The sequence below is a fragment of the Sinocyclocheilus anshuiensis genome, unplaced genomic scaffold (genome assembly GCF_001515605.1).
Source record: "Sinocyclocheilus anshuiensis isolate Anshui unplaced genomic scaffold, SAMN03320099.WGS_v1.1 scaffold609, whole genome shotgun sequence".
NCBI lineage: Eukaryota > Metazoa > Chordata > Actinopteri > Cypriniformes > Cyprinidae > Sinocyclocheilus > Sinocyclocheilus anshuiensis.
In genome coordinates, this window is record NW_015541011.1 from 224,189 (window position 1) to 250,392 (window position 26,204).

Sequence of the window (26,204 nt, forward strand, 5' to 3'; positions counted from 1 at the left end):
ACAGCGCAGTATTGATGTATTTCCTCAGCGACCAGCACGGATCAGCTCCAGGCATGACGAAGCGGATATCGTCCTCTTTTGGAAGGCCAAACAAAGTAGTTTCGCTTTCACAACGAAACACACAGTGCCTTCACGACATGGCGGCGGCAGCAACAATACTACAGCGAGAATAAAAGTTACGCCTTCTTTCTTTGCGTGAACATTTGTGCGGTGTTATGCAAATCTTCCCACATCGTGACGTAGACATGTGGGGGCATGTTAGAACGATCCGTTTTAGGTAGGCGTGGTTGACTCTTAACTTTTATAAAGAATATCTCTTTGGATTTGAGACTTTAGTCTTTGCAACTTTACAGATCTTCTTTATGCACCAAGAGCTTGTAACACTTCAAAGAGAAAGGAAAAATTGAAATCGCATCATATGACCCCTTTAAGTAAATCCAATCTAGCATTGTTTTAAACCAACTTCAAAAAGAGAGGACACATATGGCAACTCAAACTGATGCAATGATAATTTCCATTGCTTTGCAGACTCTGTCTTCAGTGACTTTCACTGTTTTTAGTAAATCTTCTGCATCTTAATAAAGGAATACACTACTATTAAAAATGTTGGGGTCGGTAGGATTTTTTAAAATGTTTTTGACAGAAGACTTGATGCTTACCAAGACTGCATTTATTTGATCTAAATCCAGAAAAACTGTAATAAAATGAAATAAAATGAAATAAAATATATTTTATAATGTAATTTATTCCTGTGATGCAAAGGTGAATTGTCAGCAGCCATTACTCCCGTCTGTAGTGTCACATGATCCTTCAGAAATCATTCTAATATGCTGATTTGTTGCACAAGAAACATTTCTTATTTTAATCAATGTTGAATACTGTTGTGCTGCTTAATATTTTCATTGAAACCATTAAACTTTTTTTCAGGACTTTCATAAATATAAAATTCAAAAGAACAGCATTAATTTGAAATAGAAATCTTTTGTAACATTATAAATGTCTTTTTGTCACGTTTGATGAATTTAATGCGTCCACGCTGAATAAAAGTATACATTTCTTAAAAAAAAAAAAAAACACACACATTCCCAAACTTCTGAACTGTAATCAATATTCCTATAGGAGATCCATGCATTTACATTTTTTTTAAATGATATCCCAGTTATCAAAACTAAGAAACACAGACAGCAAACTAGGACAGAACCACTGGTTTTGGCTCCTCTTCAGTCCGAGAGGAACCAAAAGTGTCCTCTATGAGTTTCAACATTACAATAATCAGAGCAGACTGAATTTACTGCTATTAATTTATCTTAAGACTAGAATACTCTACACAAGATTTGTCCAGTTTTTTGCCCTGATTTTCAGTCTGGACAAGTTGACACTAGTTGCCGAAAGTCAGAGCCAGTTTGCAGATTTGAGCTGACAGATTTCATAGAAATTTGCATAGTGTTTGATGGCCACAGACTCTGATTTTTTTTAGCTACAGATTATGATTCCATCCAGATGGAGGATATCAAACAAGTGTGATATTTTGAGCTGATTTTAGAACACACTGTCTTCATTTGTCATGTGCTTCCTACTATAACAATAAGCTACGTGTTTCTGCGTGAGTTTCTTGTGTTCAGACTGACTTGAAAGTCTGGTAGTGTGTGATCCTCAACCGTTTAGTGTACGATGCCCAGTAGTTCTTCCACTGTAACTATTTACAAAGTCAACAAGTGCATAATGCCCAGTATTTTAAAATCTGTTCAGATGTATGTCAAATGCATGTTAAATCTGTTCTATCTCTTTCTATCCTTTATCACAAAAGCACTCCCTGACTAAAAAACCATACATAGATTGCAGCTTTTTCTGAGTGCTTATAGATAAAATGTCTCATCTACTGATTCCAGCTGGCATAATTACAAAGGAAACTGTCTACAAGGACCACAACATTTAGTAAATACAATCTACTGCCTAAACAACAATGGAAGATTTACTTTGCATAACTGTCATTATACTCTGACTTTGAGGACTGTCAAATCATAAGAACAGTGCGACAAAATATATCATTTCTGTCCTCTTCAAACTATTCTTATACTCTACTCCCAAAACCTCACTACCATAAAATGCCACTGTGTTATAGTTATGGCAAACCATAACCCAAACCATTCACATAAACCTGTATGACATATGTTTGTTCTTTTTCATCAATTTTAATCAGATTCTCCTTATATAAGAGGTAGAGTCAGCAAGGAGATGGTTCAGGAATCCTCACAGCACGGCTCTCACACTTAGAATCTTAGAACAGATGGCCAGATATGCAAAGAGCCAACATACAAAAGAAAAAGAAAAACAGACCATCCTTCTAGATATGCACACTTGAAGAATCTGTGGGCTTTGGGCACTCAAATCTCTCTAGCACCTTTTATTCAGTGGCTCTTAGTAAAGGTGTGGAAAGAATCAGCACGGTATAGCAGCATGGTGCAGCACTGACATGAAAGGATCAAAATTTCTAAAAACATTGCTTTTGAAGTTTAGAAATCTTTTAGGTATGAAAATATTGATGTTTAAAGCTAGCCTAAAATTTAAAAGCTATATAAACTGATACAATCTCACTGTGACTCACTGTCTATGGCAGTTATGTTATTGTTAACTAAAACTATTAATTGTTTTCCGTCTTGGCAGCTAACTGAAATAAATAAATTTAAGCACTAAAATTAAAAAAACTAAAATAAAAATATATTAAAGCTAACTGGAAATTTATATATTATAATAATAATAATAAAATAAAATAAAATAAAAATGACAAATGCACATAATAAAATTACTAAAACTTAAACTACTAAAAAGAAAACGGAAAACATAAAAATAAATTCTTATTCAAGTCAAGTCACCTTTATTTATACAGTGCTTTATACAATACAGATTGTGTTAAAGCAGCTTTACAGTGTTAAATAGGAAAAACCTGTGCCGATAATGCAAGAGGACAATAGAAAACAGTCAGTTTATTAGTTAAATCAGTTCATTGTTGATTCAGCGATGTCAAGTCAAAATATGAACTAATATTATAATAGTTCATAAATAACACCAAAATCAAACTGGGATATTCTGATGCTTAGATATGTTGAGGGGCCTCTGGGGCCCCATACAGGGTCTGTGTATACTGTCCCAAGCCAAACGAGTCCTCTCTGATATATTGAGTCTCTATGATATATTAGATGTGTCAATATAAGATGTTACTGCATGTTTTCCACCAGAAAATTGTATGATCACTTAGAAAAGCAATAGTATAATATATGTCTGTGGTAAAAAACAGTGCAAAATGAGTTCTGCACTAGGGTTGGGCGATGTCTACAAAATTGGCATCGGGCGATGTCTACAGTGAAGCATCACGATGGATGATGACATCGGCGGAGGGGGGGGTTTGGGGTTGTGCCCGAAACGAGAAAACGATTGCTAATGGTTGCCTGTTACATAACAGTAAATAAAATTCCACTTACCACTAGTAAGGAGGAGAGATGACTGAGGACGATTGAGAATGAATTGCAGATTCTGAGCACCACTGACAAACATCTAATCTTGTAAAATGTGTGGAAAGTACTGCCACTCCATGGTTGCCTGTTACATAACAGTAAATAAAATTCCACTTACCACTAGTAAGGAGGAGAGATGACTGAGGACGATTGAGAATGAATTGCAGATTCTGAGCACCACTGACAAACATCTAATCTTGTAAAATGTGTGGTAAGTACTGCCACTCCATAGTATAAACAGAGTACGTGTGATCGCGAATCTTAAAAGTGAAAGTGAAACTAAAAAGCGCTCGTGCATTCAAAAGCAGTTTCAATGCCAGGCATAATAGCGGCTCCCTGATGCCCACTATTTATATACTGTATAATTACCCAATGATATAACTGCGAGAGAAATTATTAAAATATGTACTTTCCTCCCATCTCATATTTATTCCCTTTAGGGGTTCCGTATACATGTCATTTTCTTTCCGAACATGGTATTTGGATGCGGCGGATTGCGGGGGGTATGGGGGGGGGATCACGATGTCGGCTCAACATCGTGATGTGTATCAGCCATCGGCGATGGACAATGGCATCGTCTATCGGCCCAACCCTATTCTGCACCAAAGTCCGTTTACCAAAAAGTTATACCAAAAATTTAAAATTGAGTCACAATTATATTTCAATAAAAGTATCAAAGGAGAACAAGTTCTTCCAGAACAATCTATCCTCATACTCTGCTTAATGTATAGTAGTTAGGTTATTATATGATCCCTACAGCACATATTAGATCTTTCCAGCATGTGCCTGGTCTGCTGATACATTAAGAGCCAATGACACATTACCTGCGGTTCTCAGAAAGCCCCATGCACCCACACAGCTGTTAATGAAATGCATTCATTTGGAAGTGGCAGGAGAATACAGCCTCCTGCTCACAGACAGACGCTAAGAGAGGCCCAGTCTTTGAAATATATGCACTAATATGAGCTGCTTTTAGAGAGATCCAGGTTAGATAAGACCGGTGGGCAGCTGTTGAAACAATGTTCTAATGGCAGATCCTTCTCGGACTAAGGCTGTTGGACTGTGTAGCGTTATTATGAGGTTCCCTAACATAACCTGAAAGATTTTGATGTATCTCTTAACAGCATAAAATGAAACAGCCCAAAGTTTGTCTCTGATAAGGAATACCACTGAATTTCGACATATTTTCCTGTACAAACCATTATTGAAGAGCATAACAACCCAAGTGCCCTGTGCGCATGTTTGAGAAAACAGACAGCTATAATATAAGTTACAACTTGACAGCAGCAAGAGGGGATCTGAGTGAGTGAGACTATTGGCAAATGCCAGTGGAGACATGTGATACTTAAGTCAGCTGTATCCTTCCAGCTCTGCATCTGCTAACATATAGATCATTAGCATGATATATCACAACCGTATGATGGTACTGATTTTTAAAATGCTTTTTAAAAAGTCTCTTAAGTTCACCAAGCCTGCATTTATTTGATAAAAATATAGTAAAAACAGTAATATTGTAAAATATAATTAAATAACTGTTTTCTATTTTAATATATTTTTTCAAATTTAATCTATTTCTGTGAATTTTCAGCAGCCATTAGTCCACATAAATCCTTCAGAAATCAATCTAATATGCTGATTTGGTGTCTAAGAAACATTTCTTATAATCAGTGTTGATAACAGTTGTGCTACTTAATGAATATCGTGATATGTTTTAACCAGGATTCTTTGATAAAAATCAAGTTTAGCAAAAAAGAACAGCATTCATTTGAAATGTAATTTTTTTATGTAACAATGTAAAAGTCTTTACTGTCATGTTTGATAAATTTAATGCATTCTTGCTGAAAAAAAGTATTAATTTCTTTCAAAAAATACCTTACTGACCCCAAATATTTGAATGGTAGTGTATAATATCAAAATAGGAAATACTCCTATTTAATTACCAGTGTTGGGGAAAGTTACTTTTAAAAGTAATGCATTACAATATTGCGTTACTCCCTAAAAAAGTAACTAATTGTATTAGTTACTTTTCGTGGAAAGTAATGCGTTGTGCTACTTTTGCGTTAGTTTTTCTCATCGGTGCTGGGCTTGCTTTTTTGTTTTTAACATAAGACATTTCTTTTTTTGGCAAATGTAAAAGCTCTTCGACACTAAAAGTGAAATGAATAAGCCTCCATCTGAAAGAAATGCTAATTCACATTTGTACAGTAGAGGATTCAGCTCAAACAAACCTTTCAGCTTTGCTGCCAGTCAATAAATGGGAAAACAAAGGAACTGGCATTACTAATTTGAAAAAGATAGATATTTTCTTGTAAATTAAAAAGTAATGCATTACATCACTAGTTACTTAAAAAAAAGTAATCTGATTATGCAACTTGCATCACTTAATTACTGATACAAGTCTATTAATAGCTTTTAATTAATAGTTGGTAATGTTACTATTTAAACGCTCATCGGGTCAAATGTGATAAATGTACCCTGCAATTTATTATTTGTACCCATTACAGGCTTACATTTAATCTTTAAAAACAGTTTTGAGAGAAAATGCTGCTGGGATAATTTTGGTTCCATATGCAATTCACTCATGCTTCATTCATGCTTAATAAAAGCCCTTGCTGACATGCATGGAGCATGAGACAAGCAGCCTGAGCTGTTTAGCAACTTAAAAGTATATGAAGTCTCAATATTTCATCTATGTTATTAGAAACCAAACTCAAGAACTGGGCTGCTAGTTTGCGACAGAACATAAATAAAACCAAACAAGAAGTGACCTAGTCATGTCAAAAGACAATACTTACTGGTCCTGAAGTCTGAAATCAGAATTCTCAGCAGAGATCTGGCCTGTCACTGGATGTATGAAAGTAGTCGTCTTCTGGTTATGGCTACAGATAAGACAAAAACAAAGCGAATTAGCATGGTGATTATTATGCCACAAAAACACCATCTGAACATCAGCACAATCAACACCTTGGATTTTCCTAGACATGTCCGTCACAAAACAAATCACACACACCAGTGATAATCAGTGGTGTTTTGCCTCTTTAATCATGTTGCTTACAGAGTAACCACAGATTAATGCAAACATATATGCAGTATATAACCTAATATCATCTATAATATTACAAACAGTAAGTTAGTAAGGTACAACTGGAAAAGATTTATACTCTCAGTGTAACATAGTCTGAGGTTTGGCAACATGTCAGCGTGACATGTATTTCCAATGTGCCTATTTTAGGAAACTGCATCAACATCAAGAGTGGTCTGTTACATTTGAGGGGGACACGACTGCACAGCAGAAACAGACTGTGCACCATATGAACAGGGGCATTGTCTCTACTATGCATTAAAGTGCTTCATGAAATGAACACCAAGAGACTAAATAACAACAAGAGACTAAATAACTGCATGCATAAGTACTGTAATCAAAGTTACACTGCAGTCTATGTCTGAGCTGATAAAAAGCACCTTTCAAATCTGTTTAATGGCTGCAGAGTGTTAATCGAAAATGTGTGCAAAAGGAACACAAAAGAAAAGAAGTCTGATAAAGAAATCTGAAGGTTATATAATTATAATTATACGCTCAAACTACAACGTAACTTAAAACAACTGTATGCACATTTTTTATCTTGAAATGTCACTTTAACAAAATCATTCTAATGGTACACCGACTTCAAATAAGGCGAATGGCTTTTGTTTCTTTCACCAGATGTATGTTTTGGGACTGGGAGTATGCAAGTTTGGTGAGTGGGTACGAAATTCAGTGAAAAGGCCGGATTACTTTACGGCAGCAACAAATGCATGTGTACAGCCAAAGCCACTTGTACAATTATTCGCTGTAATTATGACAGTGATATATTTACAATGGTGAATTTCACTCAAACTCTACATAATCTAAAAAAAATACTCAGAACTACATACAGTTGCTTTAAGGTATGGACACATTAGCGAAATTTCATAAGGAAAAATCAGCACCAAAATCTGACAATAACCATCCCATAGATGTTGTTTCTTAAGCTTCATTAGCAGGTTGGTCCAGCCAATGCACAGTCCCAAGCACACGTCTCAGGACACTAACTGCTTCTAATGGCAGCTCCAATGACTTTACCAACTGACGATTGGCTCATTTATGTAGAAGGTGGGACTTATTCTGCCATATAGACTGCAACAGTGCCTGCCCACTTTTTCAACAACTTTGGTTCCTTGGACCTTGAAAGTATTTATCCTAATGTTTTTCTATTAATTAAAAGTCTCTGTTAAAGAGTTACAGGCTATAAGCAGTGAACCAAACCAATCAGCTGAGGTGAAGCACAACAAACTTTGCATCTTTTACCAAAAAACAAAAATTTGAAAACCAGGTAAAAAGACAAAGGTGCACGACTGTGTGCTTAACGGCTTTAATGAGGGTAAGAACTACAATCTCATGAAACATTACGAATGACAATCAAATGAAAAATTATGAAGAAATATAAAACAATTACATCATTTGCAGCGCTTTATGGTAGTGGGTGGAAGCTAAAGCATTCTTTTGATGCAATTTGATTGTTTTGATTCTCCGATTTCTGGAAATTTATCTGCAGAATCATGGGTAATGTAGTTTTTAACCGGAATTCTCACTGTTAAACATGATCATTTAAAAAAAAAAGGATTAAATAATGCATCTGGTGGCTTCAACAAAAGAATATACCATTTATTAAAAACCTTGCTACATTAACCTTGTAGCTCTTTAAAGGTTTCAAAATCAATTCCCCTATGAAGAAAATTAATATAATTTTTACTTCCGGAACCCAAATGTTTCTTCGTAAATATACAGTCTTTAAGCTAACTGAAAGCAATATACAGTAACAGTATGAAAGAGCGCTGTTCTGTTGTAATAAAGAGCCAAGATAAATTCAGCCTTGGAGACTGTAGTAGTATTCAAGCAAAGTGCAGGAAGCTCACTGGTTCCTAAGAGATAAAGCAACTGGTATCAGACATGACTCCACCACCATCAACTCCCACGCTACGTCCTGAATATTTGGCAGACAAGCCATGCAGAAGAAGCCATAGTAGAGCTCTGAAATTATTTATAATAAAAAGCTCATAAAATCAATTAATAAATAAAATAAATTTGAAACCAAATAGAAGACATGAAATGTAGTTTCTTGGCATTATAAAAATTGGGTGTTGATTTATTTTTTTCCCCCTCAAAATATAAGCTATTTTTAAATGGATGCAAACTGACCTCAAAGCCTTGAATGTAAAACCCTCCCTATCTGAACAGGAATGCTTTGAAGTCACGAGGCATCCTTTCAACAGCAGAACACACTGGTGTGCATCAAGAGTGTAAACGTGAACTCGACATGCTTTCACACTTCCACTGAGGCAGAGAGAGGTAGAGGTGAGGTCAGAGCACATTGTTTCCTTTCCAGTCGCTCCTATATATTTAAAGACCATAATTCACTGCATGGAGATGCCACAGGTTGCAGCGACTATATAAGCTTTACAGTTGTTTGTAATGGAGCTCTTTACTATTCTGGCTGACAGCCTGTGATAAGTGAAGGATTTGTGTGCACAAACATGGTGTGCATCCTTGAAAGGAGCCCCTGGATCTTTATAATCGCAACACCTGTTTAGTCTCATGTGATTGTGTAGAAATACTCACTACGTCTTGCTGCAATGCTACATCAGTACCACCTTATACTTTTAAATATACACCATTATATGAAAAAAAAAACTGAAATTACACAAAGGCTGTGATTTAATCAAATCAAATAAATATGCTGTATGTTCACTGTGAAGTGTGGCTCTGTATTTATTTTATTTTTTTACAAAAGTATATATATATATATATATATATATATATACATACACATAAATAATATTTGTATATAATTATTATTAGTAGTATTATTTAATAATAAATATAATTTTTCCCAAATTGTGCAACCCTACATTTAGGTTTGGTGTCAAATTTGATGCAAATTCTATTTCGATTTTTTTTTTTTTATGTCATTATTTATTTTATTTTTTTGCAGTTTTTTTTTTCTGCCATACTGATTTTGAATAAATGTTTTCCAGGCTGGTTCATTATCATGCTATAAAATATTTCAGATAAACATAAGAGATGGCTCATATGAGATGGCTCATAAAAGGAAACAGAAAAACTAAAACTAGTTATTTGCTTAACATGTCCGTCCGTCATTGAGAATAAGCTGTAATGTGAACCAGACTTTTCACTTCAAATTCAAGTCAATATTTCTCAGCCGGTCTGTTGATTTCCTTTAGTAGCTTGTCTTGTCACCTGTTTTTTAAGACATCACTGCCACACTTTATGAATTTCTTTTCAATTTGTGACAAGACTCTCTGAATCATGATGACTGGAAGTTAAATCAAGTGGTCATAACAGCTGATGAGACCCTCAAGAAAACTTGGCACAACACAAGCCAAACTGCAAGTGAAAGACAAGAAGAACTATGCATTCAGTTATCTGAGGATCCAAGACTATATCCAGCTAGTGCACGTCAGATGACTGCTTAAATGTGTCAGAAACAAATTAAAAGGCTACAATCTCTCAATTAAACAGACAACTCGCCCCAAAGTGAAGGATTTGTCTCTATATTGCTTGGCAAAAGCCAGCTGGTATGTTTACAGCTGCAAAATGAATTGCCTTGAACCATTATTTGTTCAATGGGCATGTAAAGCTGGTGTCTATTTAAAAATGTTCAGATAAGCTGTGTTTAAACACCGGAAGCAGGTTGAAAAGCATTTCAAATGGCTCTTTCACTGGGACAAGGTTATTCCCATTCACATCACACAGAATGAGGGAGAGAGATGAAATATACAAAAAAGCTCAGATACAAATTTCATCTTCTGACATTTAATGCAGGACCCCTGATTACAATGAGAACAATGAATCACCACATAATCAGTTAGAAATCCCACACACTGACCTAGTGTCAGCATGCAATTTAATGCTATGTACAGCAGCCAAAAATGTTTCATATGACAGCCATTTAATATAATGTTATAAGCTGTGAAATGATTCATTGAGTAGTTTCATTATTGCATTCGACTATATTATTAAGTTTCAGTCGCATTAAAAGCTTGGTTACTTGCATATCTCAGAAGCACATAACAGTAAATCAGCTGAAATTAAAATTTAACTAAAGCAAGACTGAACTTCACACTGTGAAAACACTCTGCAAACCAGCCAGACATCGCCTTTAGAAAACACGCTAGTGCAGCTTGTTTACCAGTAAGCTAAAACCGTACTTAAGAGACCCCATTACTTCAGTGAGAGCATTTTCACAATGGTGAACATGACCTGGTCTCCACTTACAATCATTAAGCGTCCCTCTGATGCCATATACAGTGTTGCAGAACAGCAGCAGGCTTTTGTTTACCTGTCTCTTCACAGCTTAGGCTTCAGCGCTCTGTCTCTGTTGCCGGGGCTTTAGAGTGTCTAGCTGTCTCGTATGGTTGGGAGGGTAAAATGCCAGCGGTGTAGTGGTGTCTTGTGTCAGTGTCAAGGCACTGAGAGAGCCGACCCCTGAAAAGAGCTCCTAGAGCTTGCTAAGACTGAAGTAATAACCCTTCTGCATGAGTTATTAGTCAAACCTTAAAGGGGTCATATGATGTTGCTAAAAAGAACATTATTTTGTGTATTTGGTGTAATGAAATGTGTTTATGCGGATTAAAGTTAAAAAAACACATTATTTTCCACATACTCGGGCTTGAGTGAGCGGAGGCCGGCAGCTAGAGTGAGCGGTGGCAGGCGGGCTTGAGAACGGCGCTGCCAGCGGATTCGACGAAGGAGCGGCAGGTGGGCTTGCGGCAACCACATGTGACGACCCCCGGGCTGGACTCTGCTTGCCTTCACGACATGGCGGCAGCAACAATACTACAGCGAGAAAAAAGTATTTTCTTTCTCTGCGTGAACATTTGGGCGGCATTATGCAAATCTTCCCACATCGTGACGTAGACATGTGGAGGCATGTTAGAACGAGCCGTTTTAGGTAGGCGTGGTTGACTCTTAACTTTTATAAAGAATATCTCTTTGGATTTGAGACTTTAGTCTTTGCAACTTTACAGATCTTCTTTATGCACCAAGAGCTTGTAACACTTCAAAGAGAAAGGAACATTTTTAATCGCATCATATGACCCCTTTAATGCTTGGAACATACACTAGTACCAAAAGTTCAAAAGTTTAGGGTCTGTAAGATTTTTAAATGCTTTTTTCTTTTCTTTTTTAAGTCTCTTATGCTCACCAAGGTTGCAGTTATTTGATAAAGTAAAAACTGTAAGTTTGTAAAATATTATTACAGTTTAAAATAACTGTTTTCTATTTTAACATGTTAAAATGTAACTTATTTCTGTAATGACAAAGCTGAATTCACAGCAGCCAGTCTGCCATCTCACATTATCCTTATTACTATTATTACTCTTGAAAACAGTTTTTTGTGGAAACCATGATTTTTTCAGAATTCTTTGATGAATAAATGTTCAAAAGAACAGCATTTATTTAAAACAGAAATCTTTTGGAACATTATAAACATTACTGTCACTTTGGACCAATTTAATGCATTCTTGCGAAATAAAAAGTACTAATTCCATCAAAAAAAAAAAAAAAAAAATACTTACTGACCCCAAACTTCTGCACAATAGTCTACTTGTATACTAGAGTTTCCTACAGAATACAAAAATGCAAGGATTTCATACTAACTGAGCTCTAATGATACTGAATTTCTGTCATGCAAAGAGTGCAAAATAATTTTTAAAAGAATGACAAGATGAAACATTTTTAAATGGCAAATGTGTTAAAACATTTCTTGTTATTATCTTTATTTCTGGGAATTTTGTTGAAATGTTGCTACAAAGAAAAACAGCCATGTTACGCCCCATGGCTCGAAAAGGACGTAACAAAAACGGGGACACACAAGAAAGTGCAAATAACATACTAAATTTATTAACAAAATAGAACTATACAGAAAGAAACAATGTAACATGAAGCAGTCAGGAATCAGTGGTGTAAAGTTAAGTGAATGCATGAAAGTGTAATGGTCTGTAGTAATGTTGGATGTATAAAGTAAAACAACGTTAAACAGAAACCAAACGAAACCAAGTCCAAAATGCAGCTCGCTTCTGGCCAGTTGTCATACTGCTTTTTAAAAGGCAAGACAGGAAACCAACAGCAGGTGTCCTCGATGAACCCATCAGAGAACAATCAGTTGGAAGGCGGAGCAATACCACAATTCAACCCAGGGATGATGCACATAACGCATGGGTCATCACAAGCCGTATATTTCAGTCCATTTATTCTAGACAGTCTTGTTCATCTGACATCTTAAATGCCTTTAACAACCTAATGACAAGCATTGCCACATAAAAAACACAATGAATAATACAACACATGCATCAAGTCCAAAATGCAGCTCGCCTCTGGCCAGTTGTCATACTGCTTTTTAAAAGGCAAGACAGGAAACCAACAGCAGGTGTCCTCGATGAACCCATCAGAGAACAATCAGTTGGAAGGCGGAGCAATACCACAATTCAACCCAGGGATGATGCACATAACGCATGGGTCATCACAAGCCGTATATTTCAGTCCATTTATTCTAGACAGTCTTGTTCATCTGACATCTTAAATGCCTTTAACAACCTAATGACAAGCATTGCCACATAAAAAACACAATGAATAATACAACACATGCATCTGCATGTTGAATGCTCAATTGCAATTTTTGGCAATAGTTTGCAGTGTTGTGATGGCTTGCTCTCAGTGTTTTCCAAAAATGGGTTTCCTAAAGCACATGACTGCAACTGTATGCCAAAACAGTGGTCAATTCAGCAGCAATTCATTGACATACACATAAATATATATATATGGCAACATTTATATGCATGGTTTTATGTATGAGGTCACTGGCTGTACTGCACCCATTAATTGCAAATTTGTTAGCAGAAAAATAATTCTCTCTCCCTTGCTAGTATAGTTAGTATAGTTAAACTGCACAGTATTAGGATCTGTTGAATGCATTTTGGCAGACATAACCTCAGTATTTAACTGCAATACCAGTTGAATTCCTGACAGCCTGACAAAATGTGTACGAAACAAAGTCAACAAAAATGTTTCTATACAGATGGACAGTAAATACCAACAAAAGCAGTTAAAAGTACCTGCAAATTGACTAGGGAAGTGTCAGACTTGTTTCATTGGTACATAAAAGATATTAATACTGTACATAAGATGAATTGTAATAGAATGCTGGGATGCAGCCAAACTTTGCCTCTAGAGACTTGCCAGCAGTGTAATAAGAATAGAGCATGGAATCTAATGAAAATGTAACTAAAATATCTAAGCTAGCTGCTGGAGTAGAATTAAAGTATGCCAAGCTATGCCATCTCTCTTGTAATAGGAGCTGAGAGCCAGCAACATGACACTTTTGTTTTTTTAAAGGAAAATATCTGTTAAGAAATGTAGCGTCATGCTGTATCGTACCTTGTCATTTTGTCTAAACTGTTCATCATAACCATAAACCATTCAGTGCCAGCTGTTGCATACCAACTGTTTTATCCCTCAAGAGCAAATTCTCACCAACAGATTACTCATTAATCTGTCATTGGAAAGGTAATGAAAATTTTGCTGTCAGCACTGTATATACAATAACGTCCGAGTGGGAATTGGTTCTATGAAATGGGACGCCACATTTAGTATCTTACTTCTACAACAGTCTCAGACACCAACAGCCTAGCAGGTCACGTGTTTACTGAAATTGAGTTTCAACTCAGGGAAAGGACACAGAAGAGCTACTTAAGTAGTCCTGGTAAGGCAGGAGAACTGTGAGTGCAACTCAAGTCTATGACCTTGCGTCTAGGGTTGGGTGACATCGCTAAAAATATCACAACATGTCTCCAAAATGTTTCCAAAACATTTGTGAAAGAAAGGGTCGTTCTGAGGAGCTCAACGAAAAAATCAGTAAATTCAAGTGTGGCACTGTGATAGGATGGCACTTTTGCAATAAGTCAGTTTGTGAAATTTCATTCCTGCAAGATATTCCAAGTTCAACAGTAAGAAGTATTATTGGAACGTGGAAGCATTTAGGAACAGCAACAACTTGGAAGACCCAGCCTGGTCTCATGTTTATACGTAGGTATTAATACGTAACATTTACAAGCACAAAACGTACACTTTTGTACGTTTATATTAATGCTAAAACGTACAATTTAGACGTATTTCAACGTTTAAAACGTACAAATCGCTACGTATTTTTAGCTAAAAAACATACAAATATTTACGTATCGTTTATATCATTAAGATATTCGTATCCATGCATTTTTATCATTTTATCAATAAGCAATTTAGATTTTTAGACCCCTTAACCTACCCCAAACCTAAACCTACCCATTTTATAGCGAATATGCATTTTTATCATTTTATTAATATGCAATTTAGATTTTTAGACCCCTTAACCTACCAATTTTATAGCGAATATGAAAGGATAAAACGCAAATGACCGAAATACGTAGGAAAATAACCATTTTAGTAATAATATAGCATTAAAATATTTTTATAGTCGCTAATTCCACTCCTACCTATAAACCTAAACATTTCTGTACAGTATAAAAAAAACATGACGGACAGATAAATGCCATTACAATCATTTACTTATTGCAAAAATGTCAAAAGTAGTACCAAATGTAATCCAAATGATACGTTGCACCCGCAGTCCTCTCTGGCGGAATACAGTAGGTGTGTGTGATCCAGAGCAGAATTTATGTTGTTAATCGCTGAAAATATTATCCAGATAATTTTCCCGATCCACTCCGTGAACTCGTGAAGGCGCACGCGCGCATCATTCAAACACACCTCACCAGAAACAAGGCATGTCGCAATCTGTGACGAATGCAGGCAAGAGCCAATGAGCGTTCTTATTTATTTTAAGGTTTAAAGTGAAGTCGTGTTTAACATTATGTAGGCATATTCTTGGAAACGAGCTGGCAGCAGAAATCACAACAAAACGAAATGTTATCATTTCATAAGTAAACGAGTAAACCATTTAATAATGCAACTGAAAACAAAGTAATTCATATGACAACTAAAAACTAATAAAATGAATGCCGCAATTTCAATATTCATAAGGATTCATTTTTAGGTGTCGTCAATACATCAGTTTTGTACGTTTAAATGCTGAAAATACGTAAGTATTTGTACGTTTAGAGGCTGAAAATACGTCAGTATTGTACGTTTTAGTGCCTGTAAAAACGTAAGTAAATGTACGTTTTATAGTACCACATTTTACGTAAAATACATACAAATTATCATGAGATCACGTTGGAAGACCATGTAAAGTCACAGAGTGGGGTCACCAAGTACTGAGGTGCATAGTGTGTGAGGCCCTGTTTGATGCGTTTGGGTTGATCGGATCAAACGTATATGAGGGAGACACTGTCCGTCTCTTCTGTCCACTTTCAAATGCCTCTGTCCTGATTTCTTTGAGAGGAGCGTCTATGGGCGGGTCTCTCTGTTTTCGTCAGAATACCAATGTTGTGTGCATAAATGTTGATGCGCACTAATCTTACTAATATTACATCAGATTTATGCTGCTTATGGTGTTAGCGAAGAAAGATGCTGCAGAAAGTGGTGTTCATGTATATGTATGGGCTTTTTCAGCTATTTTGATCCAGTGGACAAAATAAGCTCACACAACTTTCATATGCTCGCAAAATGCAACGACAGAATGAGACGAGGAAAGCTGCTTTCATTTTTGCAATGATAGACAGAATGCTGAATGCTGTGGGTTAGTGCTAGTCAGGACTGGTTGATAAACATTGTGCTCATTGGTTACTGATGACCAATGGCTGGAACATTTTCGTATATTTCTGCTGTTTTTCAAAATAAACTTTCTGCTTCAGCCCAGCAAAGCTTAAATCCCGTCTGACTAGCGCGCTTCCCAACAACAAGTCCCTTATTATCTGTCTTTAGTGTCAGTTTGAATGCATTTGACCACATGAGCGTCCACACTACGAGAGCAATCCGAACCGACTACCTCTGGAAGTGGTCAAAAGTGGACAAGCTCAAAGCATTTTACACCCCGTTTCAGGAATGTAACGATTAACCGCGAGCCGGTTGAAAATCGATTTAAATATGTGACGATTCAAATCGGTTGAGATGCTAAACAAATCATGTTATTTGTTTAGTTGATAGAGTTTATATGAATGTATGTCTGAGGGGAACTTACTGTCTTTTGATGGTATTTTTTCTTTTCATCTTGCTTCTGTATAATGCATATTAAAGTTCATAAGTGCAGCGCTGCTTTGTTTACAGCGGAAACCAAAGAAATGCTTTAAGCGCCACCTGCTGGCAGAGAGTGAATCTGCATCTCATTCAGCTCGTCTGCTGTTTCTGTTTCATGCAGATATTTTTTATGCACAGTTTCACAAAACTGAAGTCAAACCATTGTTTTTGCTTCAAATTTTGAAATTGTACAATGTAATTTAGATTAAAAACTGCTCATGTTGCATGCATGCAGCATCTTTGTTTGGATCATGATTAAAATGCAGTGGTTGCCTCTAATTTTAAATGGAAAGAGCACAGACAAAGCCTTAGTTTGTTTTTATGAAGATATTTCTTTTATTTGTGTTACTTATTTATTTGATTTGGAGCTTGTTTTAAAATTTCAATTTAGTTTTGTTATTTACATTTACATTATATTTAAATTTTGTTATTTAGCAAACGCTTTTATCCAAAGCGACTGAGGACAACAGAAGCAATCAAAACCAACAAAAGAGCAATCATTTATAAGTGCTATATTAGTATATTATTATAGCGTTAGCCTATATTTCAATTTCACAAAGAAACTTTTTGTGAAGTGAAGTGTGAAGTGAAGTGAAGTGACATGTGGCCAAGTATGGTGACTCATACTCGGAATTAGTGCTCTGCATTTACCCATCCAAAGTGCACACACACAGCAGTGAACACACACACACACCATGAACACACACCCGGAGCAGTGGGCAGCCATTTATGCTGCGGTGCCCGGGGAGCAGTTGGGGGTTCGGTGCCTTGCACCTCAGTCGTGGTATTGAAGGTGGAAGAGAGCGCTGTACATTCACTCCCCCCACCTACAATCCCTGCCGGTACGAGACTCGAACCCGCAACCTTTGGGTTATGAGTCCGACTCTCTAACCATTAGGCCACGACTTCCCCATAACAGACAGTATTTTGTCCAAGCAATAATAAAAGGACACATTTAATTTATAATTTGTCTTAAATCTCATTTTGTTAAAAAAAAAAAGTGAATCGAATCGAATCATGAGTTGAGTGAATCGTTACATCTCTACCCTGTTTACACCTGTATTTAGCATCATCCACTTGTGATCAGATCGACCAAAACACATCTTAAAACCAGGGGTAAAAAGGGCCTAAAATTTGCCAACGCTCAGCTGATTCCATAGCTAAAGAGTTCCAAACTCCCACTGGGCACAAAAACTGTGCGGTGGGGGCTTCATGGAATGGGTTTCCCTTGCCGAGCAGCTACATGCAAGCCTCATCACCAAGTACAATGCCAAGCTTCAGATGGAGTGATGTAAAGCACGCCACCACTGGACTCTGGAGCAGTGGAAACATGTTCTGTTAAGTGACGAATCACACTTCTCCGATTGGCAGTCTGATGGCTTAGCAGATGGAATAATTTAAAGGGGTCATATGATGCGATTTCAATTTTTCCTTTCTCTTTGGAGTGTTACAAGCTCTTGGTGCATAAAGAAGATCTGTAAAGTTGCAAAGACTAAAGTCTCAAATCCAAAGAGATATTCTTTATAAAAGTTAAGAGTCAACCATGCCTACCTAAAACGGCTCATTCTAACACGCCCCCACATGTCTACGTCACAATGTGGGAAGATTTGCATAACGCCGCCCAAATGTTCACGCAAAGAAAGAAGGCGTAACTTTTATTCTCGCTGTAGTATTGTTGCTGCCGCCATGTCGTGAAGGCGCTGTGTGTTTCGTTGTGAAAGCAAAACTACTTTGTTTGGCCTTCCAAAAGAGGACGATATGGCTTCGTCATGCCTGGAGCTGATCTGTGCTGGTCGCTGAGGAAGTACATCAACTTCGAGCTATGGATCGCCAGATCGGCTTTCACCGTGGATGAAGCGGAGTCCAGCCCGGGGTCGTCACATATCCTTCCGGACGCTCCTTCTTAGCAACATCATATGACCCCTTTAAAAAGGAGATTTTTTTGCCCCTCCTTGAAAAAGACATGATATGAAGAGAACAGCAATTGTAACAATATATACAAAGTGTTTACTGCAAAATCAACACAGTTGAACCCATGACTCTTTCAACAATTCAAATAACTAATTTGAATGTTTATGTCCTTAAATTTTGGGTTCAAAAAAAGATGAGTGATGTTTGTGTGTGTGTGTGTGTGTGTGTGTGTGTGTGTGTGTGTGTGTGTGTGTGTGTGTGTGTGTGTGTGTGTGTGTGTGGTTGCGGCGCGGGTTAGATATCCACTAAACCCATCTTTTCCGAGAGCCGATGGTGATTAAATGGCTTTGTTGAGGAGGAAGAATGAACTGTTCAAGTCCTACCTCCAACGTACAGTCAGTGGGTCCGCACAAGACAAGACGAAACTCACTCACAGCATTCCAATCCCACGTAGCTCAAACACAGCTGAATAACGAATGGCGTAGTGAACATCCGGACACCCGTCCACTGTGCAGCCAGCGAAACTCTCATAGCTCGGTAATCTTTAGTCTCGTTGTTCCTTTGTCAGCAGCATTACTTCTCAGCGCTTAATGTCTGATGATTGAGCTTCCATACGGCCCAAACACAACTGGAAAAGGAGCAGCCTACACGAATGGTAATAATCCAAGCACTCCATCGCAGTGCAACGAACGAAGCTCTCATAAAACAGTAATCTTCAATTCTCGTCATTTCATTTTTGGCACATTTTATATGTCCAGAGACTCCAAGCAGTTCAAACTTGTCCAAACACTCTCAGACTTGGTACAGCAAATGAAAAACTCTTATGCTGCGTCTCAATGTGCCTACTTATACTATGCCCTTGAAGTATGTACTCTTTTGGTGAAGAAAAAGTACACACTTTTGAGTGTGTAGTAGAAGAGTAGGCAAGCTTTGGGACATACTATCACATCACATAACTGCGTCTTTAACGGACACTCTGTCGCATAGACACACGCACCCTGTCACTGTAAACTGGCCTGTCAATCATCTTGTCACAGTTAACATCCTCCACATTGCATTTCATTTAACTTCCTACCGTTTTGGAGAGAAAAGAAGTATGATCTGCCAAACATTGAAACATTGATCTGCCAGTTCATAGCGAGAACTCTGCTACCCAGTGACGTATACCGGTAACAGGCAAAAGATTCGAAAATATGACGACTCGTTAAGGCGATTCAGAATCGACTCTCTCTTTTGAGAGACAATATCTTTATTTATCATAAACTTTTTTGATTAACAACTTTGCATATTGTTTTCATGTAAGGATAGCTATGTTATAAACTGCAAAAGAGATATATTTCAAAACCCATATGGCCTGCTCTTTAAGTAAACCTACTGTATCTGAAAAATTTGTTTAATTTGTATCTCTTTCGTATTTGTCTTATTGTCTTATTCTGCTTCTTTTTCAAAAATTATAAATTATATATATTATATATTTTATATATGAACAACTATAATTTTTATAAGTTGCTCCCTTTTCACTACTGTTAAAGGGATAGTTCACCCAAAAATGAAAATTGTCATCATTTATTCAAGTTTTTCCAAATTCAATCCTTGATTCAAATTTCTCATAAGCTTAATTGATTTGGTCTAAAGAGAGAAGAATAATGATTATTTTTGTTTGAAGACTACATATAAAATAGCTACCAAAATAAATGTTGGTAACTGCAGTTTGACTAAAAGTAATGACTAAAAGTCGACAAAAATGCAATGACTTTTCGTCGACTAAAACTATGAAAGATTCAAATGACTAAAATGTGACTAAGACTATTAAGCATTTTCGTCTCAAGATAAAGACTAAGACTAAATCAAAAATGCCTGTCAAAATTAACACTGGATTGACTACAATGTTTAACACTGCAAAGCATGTTATCACGATATTCACGATACTCCCTAATTTAATATTGTCAGCAAAATTACCATACCAATATTCAATGTATCGCCCAGCTTTAATTGCGTAAAGCTCTAGATTTATACAGTCCTGCTTAAATGTGGCTACATTCAAAATAATGGCAGTCATTAGGGTGTTGTGCGGCTAACACTTTCTCAAATCACAAAACATTTATCTGACAGTCAATAGCCCTGAAGATGACATGGAAGAGCCACTTCAACCGTCAGGCCAATGACCTCTCTGAGAGGTATGAGAAGGAAAGATCTCTATCTGTCTTTAAAGACAGATAAAGAGCAATCTGTTCAGTATCTGAAAAAAGACAAGTCTTTGGCAACACATCATGAATATGACTTCTATCTGAGTGGCTATATGGCACAAATTTATATCCTCACTAGTCAACCCAAGACACTTATCTCAGTTTAATGTCTGTTTTACATCCTGCCATTTGATATAGAGGCATCAACAAGCCACTGTCACAAAATGAGCTCATTCATGGATAAGTATAGATGGCAATTTGACGTAATCCATCATGTAGCTTGGAGATTCTTGGCAGTGTGCAATAAGACTTTGAAGGCTGCTTATCTCCAAAATCAATTGTGACAGTCAGAGAGGCAGGACGCTGGAGAGAGAAAAATGCAAGAGGGATCAAAAGGAAGATGAATCAGGCAGGATAAACACCGCTGGAATAAGAAATCACTTTCACATGCTGTTACTTATGACCTTCTGCTTTAATACTGTGGTCTTATTTAACAACTAAGATCAGCTACTTATAAGCCTATAAATGAAAGCCAACAGATAGTATTTCAAATGGATGCATATTAGTGTTTCAATACTAGAATTTGTATTAATACAATACCATGAAAAAAATGGATACATGACTACGATGATGAATATTTTAGAATAGGTATATTAATTATTTTACTTCACAGTAACAATTTCTTCACTTTAAAGAGTTAAACCCACAAGGTTTAATTTTGGCAGGGAGGGAGACAAAAAAAACAAAACACAGCTGGTACTAGTGTATCAATTCTCCGCAAAACGGGAAACCATTTCGCTATACATACAAAAATCAATATTTATGACAATACTAACGAGTGGGGGAAGTCGTGGCCTAATGGTTGGAGAGTCGGACTCGTAACCCAAAGGTTGCGGGTTCTAATCTCATACCGGCAGGGATTGTAGGTGGGGGGAGTGAATGTACAGTGCTCTCTCCCACCTTCAATACCACGACTAGTATTCACCTGTAACTTGAAGCCAACTTAGTTTGAATCAAGTTAGTGAAGTCCTGGATTCCTTTGACCAAAAACAGATGGAACTCTTTAAAAGTCCTCCTGCTTAAATTCACAAAAGTAGAATATGATTCTTTCAATTATTTTTCCTTTGTAGGATTCCAGCACATGATATTGAATAGAAAGTAAAATAAGGCTCCCGTGGATGAAACAAGGTTCACAAGGTCTTTTCAATTAACTTCCTAACCCCTCTGTTACGCAAACCGCTGTCTCTTCCTGTCTATGATATCAGAAGTAATTCACAAGCCTCCTTCACCTCCTTCAAGAAACTCAATAGCTCAGACGTCTGGAGAAATGAGATTAACCAGTCGCGTCAACGGTGAGCAAATTAAGCCTTGAAAGTTATTAGGAGAGAAAGTATAATCCTTTGTCAATACTTCAGAGAGCAGAATGTTGTGTCTTGAGAGCGATCTTGCGATCTGAGAGACATTGAAAGCAAAATATAGAATGTATAAATAAATGAATCACTTCAGAATCAGCCATGCAGCCAAATTTTTATGCAGCCATCGGTTTTTATCATTAATATATACTGAATTCAAATTAAAGACATACCCTGACGTTACTTTACAGACATGTGGGTATGTTAGCTAAGAAAAAATGACAAGAAAACGACACCATTTATATTGTTACAATGGAGTACATCGGCTATAGGTGCAAAGATATTTAACTTTGGGTGTAAAAACACAACACAGAAGCCCTTGTGATATTTCTAGTGTGGGAATATCCCTTTCTCTGTCTTTCACTCGAATCAAATTTCAGTGAACCTGACAAGTCATGGGAACGTTAAACTATGACAGAGGAGCGGTTGAGTGTAAACAGAATTGCTCTGATGACACGGTATTCAAATGACATGTAAAGCAACTTTACTCGAACTCCAGTGTCACCCAACTGGACAAACTGGAATGACATGTTATGCTGGTTAACAGATTAAAGAGGATGTTAGTTATCTTCTGGAACAACGTTTCTCCTGTTGTCAATATTTGTTAATACATCTAAACAAACTCTTATATTTAGTATAATATGTGAATAACTCTATGGAAACAACTTTGGTCAGTGTTCCTTATCAGAAAGAAAAACTCTAAACAAAGATCCTATACCTGTCTGCAATTTCTGGGCCAATTTCTAAATTAATTTCTAAGCCAAACTCTATGCCAGAATCTCATTGGCAGTAATCAGAATCAGAATCAGAATCAGAATGAGCTTTATTGCCAGATATGTTTTCACATATGAGGAATTTGTTTTCATGACAGAAGCTTCCGCAGTGCAACAGAATGACAGCGACAGTACAAAAACACAGATAATAAAAGAAGAATAAAAGAATAAAAAATAGAACAAGTAAATAAGAAATAAAAATATATAAATTGACAATTGTATGTGCAGGTATATTACAATAAGACAGTTTTGTATGTACAGGTATATTATGTGCAAATTTGTGGTGTAGACTAAGTGTGTGTGTTAGATAAATAAGTGTATGAGTGAATAAATAGTGTTGCGTGTTCCACGATTATTGTCAAGTGTTCATGAGATGGATTGCCTGAGGGAAGAAACTATTCCTGTGTCTGGCCGTTCTGGTGCTCAGAGCTCTGTAGCGTCAACCAGATGGCAACAGTTCAAAGAGGGAGTGTGCTGGATGTGAGGGGTCCAGAGTAGAGGTCTGCACAGGCTTTAAACTGAAGCCCGAACCCGACCCGTACCCGAGATCGTCTGACCCAGCCTGACCCGACCCGAGTGGCACAGTTCAATTTAGAGCCCGAACCCGAAATCTTTTTTTTTTTCTCACACAAACGAATAGCCAATTTAAAAAAATCAATGCTGTATTTCACGATTGCATGCAACGGTCAGTAAACAAATACATGTAAAGAAACAGAATCTTAACATGCTGTCCGGTATGGCGTCATTCAGTTTGTCCAGGAGAGCAGAAGGAGTTCGTCCGTTTTGTTGGGTAGAGAGCGGAGGTTCGCCAGATGGATGTTAGGCAACAGCGTTTGAAATCTGCGCTGCCTGAGCTTCACGAGGGCGCCGGCTTGCTTGCCCCGTCTGCGCGTCCTGAAACGCTTGATCAGCGCAGCTGCTCCGCCAACTACTATGTCCAGCAAAACATCAGAATAGTCGAAAACCGGTAATATATCGGGTGATGTGTAGTGCCGAATGTCCAGCAATTCGTCTCTGGTGAAACTGATTGCAGGGATATAACTAAAGACAGGACAAACTAACAAAAACACAAAAACAACTGCAGAGCACGCCACGGAGGCCGCCATCATCATCATCATCATCATCATCAATCATCACTTAAAAAATACTGAAATATCTGTCTTGATAGCATATTGCCATTTTCAATCACAATCATTTGTGACATCATCAGAATGAGAAAATAAAATAAGATTTTTATATTTTATGAAAAAAAAAAGAAAAAAATGAGAAAATGTGCAGAGATATGATCCAGAAACATAACTACTGGATTTTTTTGCCCATAAGACATTAGCAAAATTTTGTTTGACAAAAAAAACATCCATTATTCATTGTCAGTAGTGCAGCAGTGTATGAAACACAGCTCAGTCACTTTCAAACCAAGCAGCTTTCTGTTGGTCAATGCAGCGAATTCACATGACCAACTTGAACCCGATGCGTAATCTGTTTGAGGAAATCTTTCGCCCTCGAGTGGAATTCCCGATTGCACAGACACCCATCGATTTTGACCATTAAATTCACAAAACAACAGTAAATGTGACCGGAAAAACAAAAAACAGGCAGACAGAGTAACAGATTTATCAAGGACAAAAGATAATTCTTCCAATGTGTAGCCTCAGAGCAAGCATATGCAAAACAGAGTTTGAAAGCTATTAGCATATATCTCAGAAAAAAAAAAACAGTTGGCACTTGTGGCTGCAGATTTGTTAAACCCTGATAAGAAGCCCAGAAGGCGTGAATGGAGTAAAGAAAAAAAAAACATACCACATCTAATTGAGCTTCGAGTCATGTTCATATTCCTCAGTGCTTTACTGATGCTGTTGAGCTGCATAAAACTGATACTTGACGTCTGAAGTAAAAGCAGAGGCGGAGGTCCACTGAGGCCAGAGGAAACATGGATCTCAGTTTAAAATAGTCTCCAGCTGCCCGAGGCCCAGCAGTGTGGCCCTTCTTCTCTGTGAGAGATGTTGTTTTGCTATTGAGGAGGATGTAAGAAGAATCGAGAGTGCTGCTGTCGTGGCCTACAGAAGGTAAAATGAGGCAGGAAACAGGTAATACCGTCTCTTTGATCCATGCCAAAATCTATTGTTCCCTCTTGATTCAATCTGCTGCCTGTATGAGTCACTGCACTCATTCCCACACACACACACACACAAAAAGAGAGACATACACACGCACACACACACAGAGGCAGAGGAAGGGCAGATTATGTTCAACCAATGATGTTGATATTGTAATATTCCTGGTCACTGAATGTTTGTGTTTACATGATGAGTCATGCAGACCTGACTCTAGGTTTGACCTAAATTTAGCTTCCCAAAATAGCTTAAAATTCAGGCTAGTTTGAGAATGAAGGTCACAGGTTATTTATAAGTATTTGTTTGGGGAAATAATGAGGTCAAAGGTCAAAACTAAAAGATAAACGCAGTAAATCAAGTAGGGTTTGGTGATTAAAATATTTAAAAGTAAAGGTTCAGGTTTTTGATGCTACAGCATAATATATATAGACCACTTGATCAGAGGAAACATTATAAATAAAATGCAATAAAATCTAGCTGAATATAATCTAGGCATGTTTTCATATTTTAATAAAATAGTACATCAAAAATTATGTTTAATAGATTTTTTTTTTTCATTGATATGCACCAAGATATTTACACATCGTTCAAAAGTGTTGGGGTTGGTAAGATTTATTTTTTTAGTGTTTTTGAAAGAAGCATTTATTTGATCAAAAATATAGTTAAAATGTGAAATATTGTGAAAAATTACAATTTAAACTGTTTTCTATTTCAGTATAGCCAATCAGTGTCTTTAATGTCACATGGCCCTTCAGAAATCATTCTATTATACTGATTTGGTGCTCAAGAAACATTTCTTATTATTATCAATGTTGAAAACAGTTGTGATGCTTAATATTTATATGGAAACAATGATATCTTTTTTCAGGATTGTTTGATGAATAGAAATTTCAAAAGCATTAATTTGAACAAAATTATAAATGTATTTACTGTCACTTTTGATCTTTTTCATGCATCTTTGCTGAACAAACATTCATTTCTTTAAAATATATATATATATATATATATATATATATATATACTACA

At 36.8% G+C, this 26,204-nt stretch overlaps 1 protein-coding gene across 1 annotated transcript in view; it reads right to left on the reverse strand.

Moving 5' to 3' along the window:
* The window catches only part of LOC107690349 (pleckstrin homology domain-containing family A member 7-like), a 108,088-nt gene that overhangs the window by 49,916 nt on the left and 31,968 nt on the right, over positions 1 to 26,204 (reverse strand). The window contains exon 4 of the mRNA XM_016488649.1: positions 6,308 to 6,391. Coding sequence (XP_016344135.1) covers positions 6,308 to 6,391 — 84 coding nt within the window. The remainder of the gene's footprint in view (positions 1 to 6,307; positions 6,392 to 26,204) is intronic.